This window comes from Pinus tabuliformis, chromosome 9 (genome assembly GCF_031772625.1).
Source record: "Pinus tabuliformis cultivar Carrire ecotype Pingquan chromosome 9, CPIR1, whole genome shotgun sequence".
NCBI lineage: Eukaryota > Viridiplantae > Streptophyta > Pinopsida > Pinales > Pinaceae > Pinus > Pinus tabuliformis.
The window spans coordinates 1920099502-1920118538 of NC_142307.1; the positions used below are offsets into that span (position 1 = coordinate 1920099502).

A 19037-nucleotide genomic window follows, 5' to 3' on the forward strand; every position below is an offset into this window, starting at 1 on the left:
TTGCATCATATCACCTTTAACAACGAAAGTATACAAAAGCTGAAGCAAACAGATTTTGATGAAACAGCTGAAACAGAAGCCGAAGTAATTGAGTTAAAGGACAATTTTCTGCCCACAGGTTTAACCCCTTTAGAGGACTTGTTTGATTCAAACGACATCTCAAGAAAACCAAAAATACAACCTCTGAATGCTGAAATTGAAGACTGTAACATTGGAACCACAAATAGTCCCAAAATGATAAAATTATCCAAGGCATTACCAGCTGATCAAGAGTTGAAATACATTGAACTGTTCAAAGAATTCCAAGATATTTTCGCTTGGAGCTACGAAGACCTCAAGTCCTATGACACCACAGTCATCCAACACACAATACCTTTGAAAGAAAACCAAAAACCTTTTAAACAGAAGCTTAGGAGAGTGAATCCGGTCCTCCTTCCCCTCATTGAAAAAGAAGTTAAACATATGTATGAAGCAGGAATCATTGCTCCAATCAGGTTCTAAGAATGGATTTCAAACCTAGTGCCCACTAGGAAGAAGACGAGAGAGATTAGACTATGTGTTGACCTAAGGAATTTAAACAAAGTCTCTCTCAAAGACCATTACCCCTTACCAAAAATGGATCATATCCTACAAAGGGTAGTGGGAGCTTCTAGGATCTCATTATTAGATGGATTCTCTGGATTCAATCAGATTTTAGTACACCCGGATGATCAAGACAAAACTGCATTTACAACACCTTGGGGAACTTTCAAATATGTCAAAATGCCTTTTGGGCTTAAAAATGCAGGGGCCACATTCCAAAGAGCAATGGATATTGCCTTTGCCAAAGAAATCCATGATTTCCTAGTTGTCTATCTCGATGATCTTACCGCCTTTTCAAAATCAGATCAAGAACACTTAGAACATTTAAGGAAAATTTTCTTAATTTGCAGAAAATATGGCATATCTTTGAATCCAAAGAAATCACTGTTCGGCCTGGAGGAAGGTAAACTCTTAGGGCACATAATCTCAAGAGATGGTATTAGGATTGATCCGGACAGAATTCAAGCTATCCTTCAGGTTCCCCATCCAAGAAATATCAAAGAACTGCAAGGGTTTTTAGGTAAGATTAATTTCTTGAGAAGATTCATCCCTAATTTGGCCGATCTTATAAGACTATTAAACAATATGTTGAAAAAGGATTCCAAGGTCAAATGGACCATGGAAGCTAGACAAGCCTTTGAGGATATTAAAAGAGCATTGACAAACACACCAGTCCTAACAAGCCCTAGGTTTGATAGAGATTTCATCATTTTTTCTTTCGCATCTGAGCATACAATTGTTGCTATTCTGTTACAGAAAGATGACCAAGGATGTGAAAAACCCATTGCATTTTTCAGTAGGGCCCTTAGAGATGCTCCCTTGAAATATCAGATCATGGAAAAGCAAGCCTATGCATTGGTAAAAGCCATCAAGGACTTTAGAATCTATATCCTGTACTCTCATATAATTGCCTATGTCCCTAATGCAGTGGTCAAGGACATTCTAACCCAAGAAGGAATTGAAGGCAAAAGGGGCAAATGGATTGCCAATATCTTAGAATATGACATCGAAATCAAGCCTACCAAACTAATAAAAGGACAAGGTCTAGCCAAGCTGATGACTGAAACCAACTTTCAAGCCCTTGACATTAATGAACTGGACAACGAACAGGAGATGGCGACTCCACAGATCAACCAAGCCTTTATGCAATCTCCCTGGTATGCTGAGATATGTTTTGTATTGTTAAACCTGCAAGCTCCTCCAGGGTTGTCCAGAACCAAGAAAAGGTTCTTGAAAATGAAAGCATCGAAGTTTTGTATCATAGACAATGTTTTGTTTTGGACAAATCACGAAGGAATCTTACTTAATTCCCTAACAATGGATGAAACTGACAATGTCCTCAAAGAATTTCATGCAGGTGACTGTGGAGGACACTTATACTGGAAGTCCACAGCTGATAAAATCCTAAGGGTTGGATTTTATCGGCCTTCCTTGTTTACTGATGTGAGAAAATTTGTAATGTCTTGTCACAAATGCCAAATTTTTGAAGGCAAGAGAAAGCTGTTGCCTTTACCGCTCAAGCCTGTTTCAACTGAGAGACCATTCTAGCAATGGGGTTTAGACTTTATTGGTGAAATTCACCCTCCATCCTCTGGCCAGCATAGGTGGATTCTGACTACTACAGGCTATTTTAAAAAATGGATAGAAGCCATCCCTTGTAGGCAAGCCAATGACTCCATTATTATACAATTTCTAGAAACCAACATCTTGTCCAGGTTTGGTTGTCCAGACAAAATTATTACAGACAATGCTGCCGCCTTCAAGTCCAAGAAAATGATCAACTTTTGCCACAAATATCATATGACCTTAGGTCATTCCACTGCTTATTATCCTCAAGGCAACGGCCTAGCTGAGTCTTCCAATAAAAGCCTCATCAACATCATTAAAAAAGTTTTGGAGGAAAATAGAAAGAATTGGCATAAGAAGTTGGTGAATGCACTGTGGGCAGACAGACTGACCACCAAGAGATCCATTGGCACAAGTCCATATGAACTAGTTTATGGAATGGAAGCAAGGTTTCCTTCATCTTTAGGTATTCCTGTAATCAAGTTGCTGCAAGAAATACAAGCTGAACCCAATGACATTCAAAGAAGGATCAATCAGACAATTTACCTACAGCAAACAAGAGAGGAAGTCTATCAAAGAACCCAAGTACTGCAAGAAAAGCTCAAAAGAATATTTGACAAAAGAACCAAAGCTGAAGACTTCTTTATAGGAAACAAAGTGCTGAGATGGGATTCCATGAGGGAGGACAAAGCGAAACATGGTAAATTTGATTTCTTATGGAAGGGGCCTTATGTAATTTATGTTGTATAAGGTAATAACACCTATTTTCTAAAGAGTTTGGATGGCTCAAACACTGAGGAGGGCCCAGTCAATGGGAGGATGCTCAAGCATTATTTCGACCCCCTTTGATGAAACACTGCACAGTCATATGTTGTACATAAATATTTGTATTTTCAGTATTTTCATTTACAGCAGATAAATAAAGCACCAAGTGAAGCAGATTTTGAGAAAGATCAGGGTACTGCACCATTTTTGAAATATGTTTTGATCCTATCATTGGAAAGCAAGAGAAAACACTTGGAAACTATCAAGGTGATGAGGAAAACTTAAAGAAACAGGTAAAAAACAGAGCTGTAATTTCACAGCAAATCAGCTTAGTGAGTATTTCATACAAGTATCTAGGGGTCAGAGCAATGGTCTCCAACAAAAGAAACATTCAGACTGCAGCAAGAATGGAGAAATAAGGCAATCTGACCTGTTGTTCTTGACTTTTCATCTGGAAAAGCCATCCCCAAGTGGAGCCACTGTTAGCCTCCTATACCAATAGGCTTTCATTTTTCATGATTGACAGTGGAAGTGCCAAAAATGTTCATCTTCCATGATACAAAGGTTCCATTTTTGTGAAAGAAACAGACAGTTAAAAAATGTAAAGAGGGTATGCCTTAAAAGAATAATCAAAAGGCAAGAAAATGAATTGGTCAAAAGAAAAAATAAATGAAATGAACCCCAAATAAAGACCATGAAAGTGGCTAAGCCAAAATGCCACTGCTATCTTGATGGATGGTCCAACAGTTCAAGTTGGGCCATACCATGCTTTAAATTGCCTGTTCTAGACTAGAGAGAAAGTACCTGCTCAAACAGTTCAAGCTTGGCAGATGACTAGTTGGATAGAGAAAGGAAGGAGCCCAACTGCTTAATCTGGGCCCTTGGAAGACATAAGGGTAGACTTAGATAGGAGGGCAGCAAAAAGAAAAGAGGATTATCAGGGTTTGCAAGGCTAAGTGCACCCATCCAAAAGAAGAAAGAATGTTAGGCATATTAGGTAGGGTAGGTAGTTGGAGGTTGCAGAAAACAAGATCTAAACACATGATATATGAAAATCATATATGATCCCACGAATAAGAGAAAGGCAAGAGAAATGACCTATATGGAAAACTACCAAACCATCTCTAACTTCCCTCATTCCCTTCAAAAGTTTTCTTACTAACATCCCCTTGAGGACTGTAGGATCTGCCTAAACAGTCCTCCTTACATTTCTCATTTGTGAAATTCATGTCAAGTTGTGACCTTCTTCTCCGAAAAGAAGCCACATTTCTTGTGTAAAATCATTCCTCACTCTCATCTGCTTCTAAATCTAAGTTTACTCATTAAACTTAGCTCTCTGTTCCTCTTTCACATCCCAAATCCATATTAATTTCTAAACTTACTATATAGCTCCCTAAGTGCCCCCCCTCCCCCTACTATTATAGCATTTTATGCAAAAACCCAAAAAATATGTAAATATTCCCCCCCCTTAGCATTATAGCTAAGTAGCATTGTCATGGGAGACATTAGTCCATCTGGGACTTTAGTCAACCCTTACCTTGGAATTAATCTAACCCCTGGTTAAGATTAATAGCCTATAACTAAACCCTTACCCACCATTCACCCGAAAACCTTTGAAAATTCACCCCCGCGGTCAAACCCAATGTTTAAATATTTTGTTAAACCCTTCGCATTAACCCGCATCTATTTTTAAACCCCCAAAACCCACCAGGACTAAGGTCTAAACCCACAGCATTTAAATATTATTTAATTAAGAGGCGGGTCCCAACCCAAACCTGCACGCCGCGTCGGGGCACCCACCAACCGTCGATCTTCTACCGCCCCTGATCCAACGGTGGGCGGGTAATCTGGGCGGTGGAGGTGTCGATGTTTAGCGTCCGAGGAGCAGGCGGTTTTGCTCCCGTACACAGGACACACGTCGGCAGCTGGGGTTGTTCGGAGCCCTCCCCCCCCGAAACTACCTTTCCCCAAAGGCGGTGCGGGGAAACCAGAAACCACCTCCCCGCAAACCATCACCCCCGTTACGTCAGCCCCTCGTCACTATGACGTCACGCCCGAGGCCCCCGCCGCTGCGCCACGTCGCCTTCCACACTGTCTTGCCACCTTCGCATGCCTCCACCGTGTCCCGCCACGCTGGCATCCCAGTCAGCATCCACGTCACCCATCCGTACCCAGGGCCCGCTAATGATGTCATGTTGATGTCATCTCGAGAAAGCGCCAAAAGCGCATATGCGCCAAATTTGTTGTTAAAAAGGCCAAAAAAGACTGTTTTTTGTCATTTTCATTGCACAAACGTAGCCGCGCTTTTCAGCTGACCACCTCCAACTGCCGCCAGATTTCAAAATTCACCAGATTGGACGCTGCCGCCTGCAAATTCAACCACATTCTCCGTCTTCAAGTCAATTTGGCAGCCCTCGGCGCTACTTTATCCAGGTATTTCGCCAAATCCAACTCATTCGCCCCCATTCTTCCCATTGTCTGCAAATTTCTCCACTAAATTGCCTAAGAATGGTGTTAAGCAGTTAATGGTTAGCCTGAAAATTTCTAGAAGCACCCTCTGTTCAAAATTCCACCGCTGCACAGTCGTTCTCGGGCTTAATTTTCGACTCACTCTCCTGACTGCCCGGCATTGTTCCCTTTTGTTGAGTATTTAAATTTAAAAAAGACTTCATTGCGCCAGGTCGTAATTCTGCTCTCCTCTGCAATTTGCCCTCACTGTCCATAAAATCCTGAAGAATTCACCATAAGGAATCATAGTATAGTCCAATCATCCAAGTTACTTCTTTCAAAAGATAGCTTTGGCCCCAGCTCTATTCATTCTGCCACCTCCCTTCTAAGCCTCATAAGTTATCATATTCAGGTGACTATACTAAGAATCTGCACTGTAATAATCAAACACTTCAAATTTCTCCAATGGCCACACCATCAGCTCTCAGTGTCACTCCTATGAATCCACCAAACAAGGAGCTTGAGGCCATGCCTCTTGCTGACAGAGATTACCTCATCCAAGACCTGGTGGCTGACAGGAACCATTTACAGACCTTTCCCCAATTGAGAGACAGCTATTTGAGCAACAATGACATGTATGGGATATGGGAGTCCAATCTGCCTTACTATTTCCTTCCATTTGTTAATATTTTTCCAGAAATCATCCGCTTATGTGCTGAGAATTATGAACCAACTCAGAGAACTGTCAAGTCTCCATCTGGGAGCATACTCTTCCACATCAATCCTGACTCCATCAACCAAATGCTCAACTTCAAGCAAACTCAGCTGATGTTTCCCTTCTCCATGAACTATTTACTGGATGCAGGCGCCAAACTTTCCACTGCTAACATTGAGAAGGTCACCAAGACATTCATGAGAGTTGACCGCCAGCCTACAGGGCCACCTCCTTTCTTGTATGTCCATTTCACTGATGTGGGCAAGCTCCTAGTTGACATGATCTCCTATGTGTTGGGCTACAAAACCAGTGAGCACATTGATGAGACAGTGCTGGTATTATTAGCTGCTTACAGCCCAGGCCAGCCTCCTGCTTATAAATATAACTTTGCTAAGTTTATAGCCAACAAAATACATGACCAGCTCTTGAAAGTGGATAGGGAGGGTGTGTTCAAATATTCATCATATATCTACCACTTGTTCATGTATTATCAGTCTGAGGCTTTTCAATGCCCTATCAAGAAACTAGATTCTAGGGGAGAGAGGAGGTCTGTCATCTTCTGGTCATCAGTTTTCCACCAAGTCCAAGATTCACCATATTCTTACTGTGAATTTATTGACCAATTTGTCTACCCGATCTCTTGCCTATTGATGAGATCCCCTCCTCCCAGACTGTCATTTGAAATCCATAAAACTCTGCAGCTGTCCAAGAACTATAAAATAGGTGATTGGTACCTATACCAAAATCATACAGTCATCAGAATTTATGGCTGTGAGCTCTGTCCATATAGGCTCCCAAGATATGTACCAATGAGAATGTTTGCCTTGGAATACTATAGGCAACTTATTAACTCTGACCTCACCCACTTTCATAGTGCCAAGAAGAAAGCCCATCTCAAGTTCAAAGACCACCTGGGCCCCTTTATCATGAATAAGAAAGAGGGTTGGCAAGAGGCTGATCAAATTCTCAGAGATAAATACAAGCTATTGAGAAGCTTCTGGTGGGTCCCTTATGACCTCGAAGGCTTCATCAGTGCTAGAAGAGTCAAGTACAGGCTACTAGGGTATAAGCACTGTAAATATCCACAAATTGAGCAGTATGCCAACCAACAATAATGGTTGCAAGGCACATTAATTGAGGAACTAACTCAAGAAGAAATAATGGAAAGAAATGTCAAGGATTTAGAAAAAACTCTTGACTTAGATTCTGTGCAGGAGGTAATTTTCAAGCAGCCGCATCCAATTGGAGAAGGTACCTCCACTGCTGCAACCGCACCAGTCACCCAGGGGCCATCTACATCAGCATCAGGTACAGAAAAAGGCAAGGGAATAATGGGTGCAGAAAAAGAAGTAGTGACAGAAAACACTGCCTCCTCAATTGGGTAGCAGCAAGAGCAAACTCCTCCACCACAAATAGAGGCACCAACAGTGCCTGCCTTACAGACCCCTGCACATAAGGAAAGGGGCAAGAAACGGGACCGAGAGGAGTCCACACCTGCTAGTGGATCCGCTCAGCAACCCGAAGCCAAAAGACAAAGGCTTGATTCTCCAGTCATAGAAGAAATCAGCGAGGAAATCCTAGAGAGCCCAAGGAAAGAAAGAGAAGACAGCCAGCAGACAGCCACAAGCTCTTTTCAATAAGAGCAAGGAGTACAGCTTGGCATGGAGGTGTCCTCCTCCACTCAGCAGAGCAAGAAGCCATCCAACACCAAGGCTTCCTTCAAAGAGATTAAGGCACAAAATGAGCTGTTAAGAGTGGAGGTATACAAACAATTTCTCAAGGCAACACCGACTAAACAAGAGAGGCTGATGTCAATATATGATATCCAAGAGGAAAATATAATCCTCAGCCATTTTAAACCCAAGGTACCGCAGCCTCACTCAGTTGCAGATTTTGTCAAAACAAAGCTAGAAGTCATGGCAAAAGACATTCACCCCATGGATCAGATAGAGCTGCATAAGCAAACAGGGGAAATGGTCTATGCCACACTGGTAGACAGGGCCACAATGGCCCATGAATTAAAAGAATCTCTGAAGAACACCAACACTCAGCTAGACTTGGAGAGAATGTCCTCCACGGCCAAGGACAACAGGATCAAAACACTAGAGGACATCATTGTGGACTTAGGACATGATCCTAAGGATTCTAAGGGTGTGAGGGCCCTTATGAAAAAGAAAGAGGATGATATTGCTACATTGAAGAAGAGACTGAAATTGCTTCCTACTGAGTACCCTCAAACAGCAGAATTGCAAAAAAAAAAGGAATCTGAAGATCAATTGGACCTAATAATGCAGCTGAATCAAAGAGTGATTGATCTGGAAAGGGAGCTATAAAGGGCACTGCAAGACAAATAGGGAGAATCAACCTCCCAACCTTCTCAGACTGCACCAACCACTGCCACAACTACAGAGGCAACAACGACCCCTGCAACGGCTACAACAACAACAAATGCGGCAGCAGCAACAACAACAGCTCCTGAGTCCAGCTTAAACGTGGAGGAATTGACAAAAGTTATCAAAGAGCTGGAGCTTCAGGCGACAGAGATCAAACAAGCCAAGGAGAAATTGGCAGAGCTAGAAGCTAAGTATGAAAAATCCAAGATGACAGTAGCATAACAGACCAGAGAGATTAAGGCCCTCAAAGACAAAATAAAGGCCTTAGAGAAGGAACTGAAACTAGAAAATACTCTGGCAGAAATAAAAAGGATTTTGTGGGCCCGGATTGACCACTCCCTTGCCAGACAGTGGAAGTCAATCAAAACAGTGCACGAACAGATGGAATTAATAGGCCAAGCACAAGTTGAAAACCAGAAGGCCAGAACAGCACTAGGGAATAGGCCTGAGCAGGCCAACAGGATGATACATTTTCTTAACAATCAGACCAAGGAGGAGCTGGCAACCCTGAACATCATCAATAGAACAGATGCTGTCCTCACAGTTAAAAAGGTGCTGACCCTCAGAAATTTTGTGCAAACTCTGGAGAGAAAATGTCATGAAATGCAGGCTGAGGTGGATGAATACAAGCTTAAAATGGGAGCATTGCAAGATAAAGGATTGCCCAGCCTATTAACCGGCACAGGGAGACTGCTCACCCGTGAGCAATATGCCACCAGAATGACAAATTTTATTGAAAATCAGATCACAGCATCAGCCAGTACTTCTGAAGAAACAAGACCTCCATCAGCGCAGAGCCTCTATGACAAGCTTGAAAATCTATTCTACATTGAGCATGAGATTAATCACCTATTTGAGGTCCCACCAAATTTTTACAGGTATATAGAGGCAGATGAAACCCTGATAAAGATACGAAGACACCAACTGCCCAAGGAAGATTGGTGGCAGGAAATGCTGCAAATTTTGCCTCAGTAAGCTCAGTTTGGTCTGTCCTAGTCAGCCTCAGCTCAACCAAAGTCAAAAGCAGAATCAGGACAACATGCAAGGTGGCCAAAAAGGATGACTCAGCGTAAATACCACGACAAAAAGCCAAGTCAAAGGAAACACGCAGATTTTGGGCAATATGGCTCCAGCCGACTCAATGGGTCACAAAGTCAAAATTCTCTGACAATTTTGGACAGCTAATACACTAAGCAGTTATTACAACATTTATTCTCTCAGCTGCAATTCTCCAGGAGTTGGCACAGTATTTATGAGCCATTAATTCATCAGCTAGATATTTCTGATCTAAATTTTGTATATATACCTCCCCTGGCAACGTATTTGGGGTTGGTGATTTTCTCTCTGAGACAATATGTTGTATATTTTCAGATGATCTAATGCAAAAGGCTGGAACAGTCTGTTATCTCCTGAATGTTTGATGTCTAAATGATGCTCTGCGTGCTGTTACAGAATTTCTGTGCTGTCTATTGGAACAATAAGTCATTCTGAACTATGTTTTGTCTTCTTATGTTTACTTAAATCATATGCATGTTTCACTAGTCTAGCAATAGAGAAAAAGAATAGTATAGGAAATGTTTGATTACACCCTGTGCTCAATCTCTGTTGTTGAATACGTTTTCTTCAGAATTAATCATGGACATGAATTCTTAATTTCTCATGTTTGTATTGGTTCTATAAATATGAATGTTATTCAGGAATTCTTCAATGCTCCTGAGTGATGTTCCCACTGTTCCCCATATCAACTTACTGAAAGATCCTTAGTTGCCTTTCATGCCCTGATTCCATCCCATCCAATCACATATTTAAAGAATTGTTCCATGGACACTTATCTGGCTCTGTAGCATCGTTGGTGTTTCAAGACAGACATATCAAGCGATTCAACATCAAGGACTCCATGCCCAATGGCCTAGATCACCCTGCAAAAATATACCTGTTCTGACTGAAATCATCATCCAGCAAATTCAAAACAAAACCTTGAGCATCATAGCTAGCCTAAAACATCATCCAAACAAAGTTAAATCATAAAGAGAGAGCCCTCTCTGGTTACAGGTAGGCTAGGACCTGTGGCCAAAAGATTGGTTAGTGGTTACCTCGGCCGTATTCCCTTAGGAGTCAAAGGGGACAACCTGAGTGTTAACACCATCAACAAATCTGCTATTGGATTTATTATAAATATTCTAGATTCCTTCGTGTCTCTCTACAAAAATTGTAAAAAATGATTGAAATTGAAGTTGTGTGGAGGCGAAAATAAGGAGAAAATGAAAGTGTGAAAAACACTCTAGAATAATTATTTAATAATCTATATACGAGAAAACAAAGGCGACAATAAGGAGAAAATGCAAGTGCCATAAACACTCTCGAATAAGGATTTAGTAACATATACACAAGAAAATGACTAGGTATGCGGAGAAAGCTATCGAGAAACACATTGAAAGCTTCTTGTGCATAATACAACTCATGTGCACTTCTGCACATATACTTAATTATTTACAATTGAAATATTATCAATAACTCTATAGAACTATTTATATTATTTTATTATTGGAAAATGAATATGTCCTTACCAAGAAAACACTATGCAAAAAAATCGGATTATTTTATTTTATTATTGAAAAATGAATATGTCATTACCTTTATTATTGGAAAATAAATACATCATTACTCACAAAACAACTAATAACTATTGTGCGAGAAACTTAGCATATTGTGTGAAACTTAGCTCATTGTGCGAAGCTTATAGCCCATTGTGCAAAACTTAGCTCATTGTGCGAAGCTTATAGCCCATTGTGCGAAACTTAGCTCATTGTGCGGAGCATATAGCCTATTGTGCGGAACTTAGTTCATTATGCAGAACTTATATGCTATTGTGTTGAACTTAACTCATTGTGCAAAACTATTTATTTTATTTTATTATTGGAAAATGAATTCGTCATTATCTTTATTATTGCAAAATGAATACATCAATATCGAGAAAACAACTAATAACTTTTGTGTGAGAAACTTAACCTATTTTGCGAAAGGGACAAACTCAACGTATTATGTGGAACTTAACTCATTGTGCAGAGCTATTTATTTTATTTTATTATTGGAAAACGAATACACAATTACCGAGAAAACACTATGCAAAAAAAACTCAATTAAATAGCAATAGTGACATGGACTATGTTACGTCACAAAAATTACTCTTGTTACAATATGGCTAATTGTAAAGCACAGAAGATAATGTCACAAAATAAAGCAAGTGAATGGATATCAAAAAATAGCGAATGTGAATATTAAATAGTAGCTTTAAACATAACAACAAAAAGAGAAACCCACACTTAAATATTAGTTGTCTTTAAACAATTTTTCAATTATATTTTTTGACTAAATTAAACAGGTGGAATTACCAATGGATTTCAAACCAGTGATTAATATATACTGAATTAATATTAATAATACTATATATATATATATTAAAATTTATATATAATATTTTAAAATATATTAATTACTATTTATTTTCCTAAAAATTTTCACTAAAAGAAATTGTTTTATTTATACAAACAATATGGTTTTATTTATAGAAACAATATGGGTCTAGCCTATTGATCTATATGCATATTTAAATAGTTAAATCCATTTTTTTCTTGCATTTGCCGCAAGTATTCTAAATCTCAAATTAATATTATTCTTCCAAAAAAACATTCCCTTAATCTTAAAAATAAACCTACCTTGTCCATTAAGAACTGCCTGAAACATGGAAATGGAAAAATTCCCTTAATCTTAAAAATAAACATGCCTTGTCCGTTAAGAACTGCGTGAAACATGGAAATGGAAAGTAAATGACTGTTATGCCCGTTGGAATTTCCAATCCAAAATCAATCCTTCATTTCTCTTGCAAGCTACGTCTCTATACTTAATCTCAGTCAGTGCTTCCTTTTCTTTAGCACAGGTTGGCTCCATGCCATGAACAAAGCTGCTATTGGATTTATTATTGATATTCTAGATTCCTTGTGTCTCTCTGCAAAATTTGCCAGAAGTTATTGAATTTGGAGTCTGAACTTGAATGGATATGATGTTATTAGAGATTCAAATTAGAGGCGTGCTAAGCGGTTAAACATCTAGTCAGGCCTAGTACATTTTGCATCCTATGCGCAATTACTTTGTAACTGAGATCACTAAACAACCATCTGATTTTCTAATACCGGAGATTTTCGTTTTGGAACGTAGGGCATAATCAGTCTGATACGGGCGACAGTCTTTGGAAAAACTCAGGTATCAGTAAACGGAGCATAAACGTGTTCTTGTTGTACTTAATATCAGCTTTCTGATCTGCCAAACAGTCTACATTACCAAATTGCAGCACTCCTAAATAAAAATTTTGCCAGGGTAACCCATAATTGGATCTGCTAAATACCCTTCGCAATAGGAAATATAGACCATTTATGATTTTGTTTTTGGTACTTCTGGCTGTAGAAACAGTACCGCGGTGAGATGGAGAACAGGTGCGCTGTTCCCAAGCCAGCTGGTGCAGTAAAAGGTATGTGGGTATATTGAAAACATCTTGTGTTTATAAGTATTTAAACTAGATTTTATTTTATTTATTTATTTTCTATGATATGTGCGCGCAAAATGGCAGACCTTGCCATGGTTGCACCTAATCAAAAAGCACAGCAAGGCAAGAATAATAGGAAGGCCTTACGAGACATTGGCAATGTGGTGGGAGCTCGGAACCCCAAATGCGATATCAACAAAGATGCGGTGATGGAGTATGTTGTTTTATGTTATTTATTATCCTTTAGATGTATAAATTGAATCAATCTGCTGCTGGGTTTTTGTTTCTTTCTATTTGGTGGCCTCTGCTTCTAATGTCAAGTCCTACACTATTGGATTGACTACTGTTTCAGGAGGCCTAAAGTAAACTTGGTTGTCAATGCCAACAAGGGAGCCAATCCCAGCACTCAGGTAAGTTTAATCAGAGTCAATTAAGCAAGCTGAATTATTGTTTTCTTGTAGAGAACTGGGTCTACCGTTTATAAAGAACAATCTCCTGGGGAATTGAACTAGCAACCAGGCAAAACCTCTGTTTTCAGCCACCTGCTTTTTCGATCTTCCTGCCTAGTATTCTGCTTTTCTGGGCATGTTTAATTTGTTGCTTTTTGTTTTCATTTCCGGGACTCATTCTGTTCTCTATTTTCTGTGAGCCCAAGCATGGAATCTCACTCTTTAATTTTCCCATTTTGATTCCAGCAATTCCAAGCAGATGATATTGTTGTTAAGGCAGGAGCCAAAGCAGAGGCAAAGGCAGTCTGGGGAAACAAACAGAGGCGGATTGTCAGAAGGAAGGCTGAGAATGACACTGCTAGGAAGAAGGATAATGTCGTTTCTATCGGTGATAGCGTAGACTCAAGTGCACAAGATGGGGGATTACAAACATCTAGCCAACTCAAAGCAAAGAAACCCATAGCACAGTCACAGACTGTGGTGGTAACAGCTCGAAGTGAGGTATGTCTTATTGATTAAGTTTATTAGTTTTCTGATTCTTTTCTTGGTTTATGTACTGGCTCAAATCCAAATATATATAAGCCAAAAGTACCCACATCCACGCCCAATTACTAAGAGGTTTATAGCTGTAAGATCGATTTCTGTTTATCTATGATGTAGTTTGGATAAAAATGATTAATAATTTTGGTGGGGGTATTCCAGGACGTGCAAGAGGTTCTCCCCAGCATTGATGATGGAGACCTTGAAAACCAATTGGCAGTTGCGGAATATGTTGGAGACATATACAAGTCCTATAAGAAGATTGAGGTATGTTTCTCTATCAATGAAAGATTTAGATTTGTGTGAATGTGAAGGTAAATTTTTAATTTTCATTTAGTAATCATGGGCAGTCCCGTATGTCCAGAACATGAGCAGTGTACCTCTAGATTATATGAAAAGACAGGATGAAATCAATGAGAAAATGAGGGCAACCCTGATTGATTGGCTGATACAGGTACAATTTAGTTCCTATCCTAATTTCGTTTGCTGTCAATCTTGGATTTAGAAGAACTTTATGTGGGCAATTTCTTAGGCTTTACTTCGAAATATTAAATTTTGCAGGTGCATCACAAATGTGAACTAATGCCAGAAACATTGTATCTCACTGTAAACATTATGGATAGATACCTTTCTATTTATATTGCTAGAAAGTGGGAACTACAATTAGTGGGTATAGCTGCGATGTTTATAGCTTGCAAATTTCAAGATACCTGCACTCCTCAGGTAGTATGACTTACTGACATCCATAAGCATGACTGTAAGGAAACCTTTTTCATATATCTAATTGATAGAATACCTCGTTGGATGTTGAATATTGACATAAGAAGAATCAATTCATATTTGGCTACAGGTCAATGAATTGATCTGCATCTCAGGATACCAATACACATCCAAAATGATAGTAGCCATGGTAATTATCTCTAACTGATATCTTTCTGTTTCATTAAATTACAATAGATTTCAAAGATTCAGTGTGACTGATACATTGATAATGATACTTGGCAGGAGCATACAATATTAAATCGTCTGGAATTCAATCTTACCGTTCCCACTCCATATGTATTCCTTGTCAGGTTTCTCAAGGCAGCTGGTCCTGACAGAGTGGTAAAGTGATGAACTCCACGTTTCTTTTGTATTGTCAGAATAATCTTCTGATGTATTGATCAAATTGACTTTCAAAATGCTTCTGGAAAATTGAGATTTTGGTTTAAATGTCTTTTCTTCATTGTATTTCCTAATAATCCTCTCCTGTACTGTTAAAAATTAAAATTTATTATCGCAATGGTTCAGATGGAAAATCTAGCATTCTACTTGGTTGAGCTGTGTTTGGTTCATTACAAAATGATCAAATACAGTCCATCAATCCTTGCTGCTGCTGCTGTCTACACTGCTCAATGCACTTTGAAGAAAGATCCATGTTGGAGTAAAACACTTGCTCTTCACACAGGCTACGCAAAAGAAGATCTCAAGTAAGTCTTCTAGTTCTCAAGGCACCATGCTTTTAATGAGTTTAACTTTAGAAAGGATACTTACTCTTAAATATACTAGGAATTTCCATGAATTACGTAATCTGTAGATTATATATCCAAAACCTAGTGGACCTGCTACAGCACGAATTTACTGGCAACCTGTCTGAAATTGTATCTAATTCTGCAGATGGGAAAGATTGACAAATATGCACATCAAACTGTCTGGGGTGTGTGCACATTTAGTTAACCCTGTACATTGTTAAGGAATAACATTTGATTCACTTGTTCCAGGGAATGTGCAAACTTCATGGTTGACTTCCACTTAAGTGCAGGAGGAAATGAGCTGAGATTTGTTCATGAGAAGTATTCAGATCCATGTCATGACTATGTTGCTTTTTTATGCCTTGCCAACTTACCTAATGATGACAGTTGCACCACCAGCAATGACGCTGTCATTTGTATTAGTGATAACATAGACTCAAGTGCACAAGAAGGGGGATTAGAAAGACCTAGCCAACTGAAAGCCAGGAAACGCACTGCACCATCATTGACTGCAATGCTAACATCTCAAAGTGAGGTCTGTGTCACTCTCTTATACTTTTCTTGTTCTTGTTCAACAAATATACACAAACCAAAGAGTATCCATGTCCACTCCAAATTACTAGTAAGTTTTATAACCTTAAGATAGCTTTGTGTTTAGTCAACGTTTTATAACCTTAAGATAGCTTTGTGTTTAGTCATGTTGTAAGTTGGATGAAAATGATTAGTTATCTTGATAGCCTCAAGTTAGTGTTGTGTTTATTTATGATGTAAGTTGGCTGAAAATGATTAATAATCTTGATAAGTATATTTCAGGATGCATTCAGGGATTCCCATCAGGTGCTCCCCAGCATTGATGATGGAAACATTGAAAACCAATTGGCAGTTGTTGAATACATTGAAGATATATACAAATTTTACAGGACAATTGAGGTATGTTTCTTGTGAGTGTGAAGGTAAAGTTTTATTTTCCTTAACTAAAATTTGGTATTCATGTATGCCCAGGACATGAGTTGCGTACCTCCAGATTATATGAGAAACCAGGTTAAAATCAACGCAAAGATGAGGGCAATCGTGATTGATTGGTTGATTGAGGTACAACTTTGTTCCTATGCTAGTTCCAACTTCCATTTGCTGTCAAACTTAGATCTAAAAGAGATTTATATGGTCCATCTCTTAGCCCTGACATCAAAATCTTAAAATTTTCAGGTGCATCTGGAATTGGAACTAATGCCAGAGACGTTGTATCTCACTGTGAACATCATTGACAGATACCTTTCTGTTCAGAGTATTACAAGGAAGAATTTGCCATTACTGGCTATCGCTGCAATGTTTATAGCTAGCAAATATGAAGAAGTCTGTCCTCCACGGGTAGGATGACTTGCTGACATCTGTAAGGAAGGATGTGTATATATCTAATTAAAAGAACACTTTGTTGGCTGTTGAAAAGTACATGCACCAGCAATCTCTACTCCTACAGAAGATTACGCTTTATGCTGGAATCAGCACAAAAGTTATATTATAATGGGTAACACAATATTGATAAGAGCTGGTTTATACTTGGCTACAGGTCAATGACTTCATCCGCATCTTCCCAAATGAATGCATGTCAGAACAGATAGTGGCCATGGTAATTAGCTCTAACTGATAATTCTTTGTCATTGATTGCAACGTAGTCTCCAAACATTCAGATTGACTGATCAATTGATAATAACTCTTCGCAGGAGTCTGCGATATTAAAGCAACTGAACTTCAAGCTTACAGTTCCCACTCCATATGTATTTCTCCTCAGGTTTCTAAAGGCAGCTGGTTCCGACAAAGTGGTAAAGTTTTGAATCACACCACTTTTTATATTGTTGAAAGCAGCTTGTGTGGCCTTGATCAAATCTGCTTTCAAAAATGCCTCATAAAATCTAGCATTCTTCATGTTTTAAATTACTTTTCTTCATTGTATTCCTAATAATAATCTGCTGTACTGACAAGTCATACTATCTATTATCAAAATGCTTCAGATGGAAAATCTGGCATTCTTCTTGGTTGAACTGTGTTTGCTTCAGTACATAATGAGCAAGTACAGTCCATCAATGCTTGCTGCTGCTGCTGTCTACACTGCTCGATGCACTTTGAGGAAGGATCCATGTTGGAACAAAACACTTACCCTTCATACTGGCTACTCTGAAGCAGACCTGAAGTAAGCCTTACAATTTTTAAAGCATCATGCTTTTAGTGATTTTATCCTTCTAGAGAAATCCTACTCCAATGACATTTTATATTTCCTCATCAATTACAGGCAGGCATTGTTGATCAGCTACTGCCAGAACATTGTGTCTTGATCAACTATATGTTGGAACTCAGTTACTAACACCCTGTCTGAATTGAATCTTTATCTAATACTAATGCGCATACTAAGTGTCTGGAGGCGTACGCACATTTTGTTAACTCTGTACATTGAAGTAATAACATTTATGTGCATTGTTCCAGGGAATGTGCGTATTTCATGGTTGATTTTCACCTAAATGCGGGAGGAAATAAGCTGAGAGCTGTTCATAAGAAGTATTCAGATCCATTTTTTGGCTATGTTGCTTTTTTAAGCCCTGCCAAGTTATCTGCTGAAGACAGTTGCAGTTCCAACAACTGATGAATAATGTGCACCAGATTTACTTTTGGAGTCTAATTGAAGGTGGCCCATTCTTCAATTTGGGTGGAAACCCAGTTTTGATGGTGCTGTTTTGAGTTATGTTCGTGTAAATAGCCCTTGACAAAATGTATGTTAACTTCTAGTTGAGTTTTTCATCTCTGTATAAAAGTAGAGGGGCCAATAGACCAGCAGTTTAAATGTCAATTTGCGCGGGTCCAGAGTTGAAGTGGAATTAGCTCGCTGCTTCAACTTTTTCTAACCAATGTGAATTTTCAAAGATCAAGAAGCATGAATGAAACTTGGATGCAATTTTTCTTGCATTTTATGTTGGTATTAGGCCACTCCTTCAACCTTTCCTAACCATTGTGAATTTCTAAAATCAAGAAGCATGAAGGAAACTTGGATACAATATCTGTTGCATTTTAACTTGGAACAAGATCCCGGTACAGGCCCCTGGCCTCCTGCAGATTACTTTTAATTATAAGGTTGGCGTCAAGGCATTATTCTATGCCAGCCACTGCTAAATGGACGATAAATGTCACTTGTGCATCAATGTACTCAAATGAAATTTGTTTATATGTCACAGATGGTCACTTAATGGGAAGCAATGATACATTTAATAAGAGTTACGAATGAGTCGAGGATCAGTCTGACACGATGGATTTGTGGTAATGATACAGCTGTGATGTATTTATAGTTAAGAATGAATGGACGCTGAATATGACTCGAGAGACTTTGAATAACTATGATGAATTTTATTTATAAAGATGGTCTCTTAATGTCAGGAGACCACTGACGTATTTTAAGAGCAGCTAAGAATGATTATGGATTGGTAATACTAATTGTGGTTATAAAATATAATTGATTGTATTGTTATATAATATTATTTATTT

General features: G+C 38.9%; 1 protein-coding gene across 1 annotated transcript in view; it reads left to right on the plus strand.

The window, feature by feature from the left end:
- The window catches only part of LOC149156610 (uncharacterized), a 105662-nt gene extending 86931 nt beyond the window's left edge, over positions 1-18731 (plus strand). Inside the window, exons 4-22 of the mRNA XM_089444802.1 lie at positions 12685-12729; positions 12931-12994; positions 13094-13223; positions 13362-13419; positions 13705-13959; positions 14161-14265; positions 14363-14452; positions 14560-14721; positions 14849-14908; positions 15004-15102; positions 15289-15467; positions 15759-16044; positions 16323-16439; positions 16512-16601; positions 16716-16877; positions 17077-17136; positions 17231-17329; positions 17519-17697; positions 17988-18731. Of these exons, the coding sequence (XP_089300928.1) occupies positions 12685-12729; positions 12931-12994; positions 13094-13223; positions 13362-13419; positions 13705-13959; positions 14161-14265; positions 14363-14452; positions 14560-14721; positions 14849-14908; positions 15004-15102; positions 15289-15467; positions 15759-16044; positions 16323-16439; positions 16512-16601; positions 16716-16877; positions 17077-17136; positions 17231-17329; positions 17519-17697; positions 17988-18144 (2397 nt within the window). The 3' untranslated portion in view covers positions 18145-18731. The remainder of the gene's footprint in view (positions 1-12684; positions 12730-12930; positions 12995-13093; positions 13224-13361; positions 13420-13704; positions 13960-14160; positions 14266-14362; positions 14453-14559; positions 14722-14848; positions 14909-15003; positions 15103-15288; positions 15468-15758; positions 16045-16322; positions 16440-16511; positions 16602-16715; positions 16878-17076; positions 17137-17230; positions 17330-17518; positions 17698-17987) is intronic.
- Positions 18732-19037: the final 306 nt, after the last annotated feature.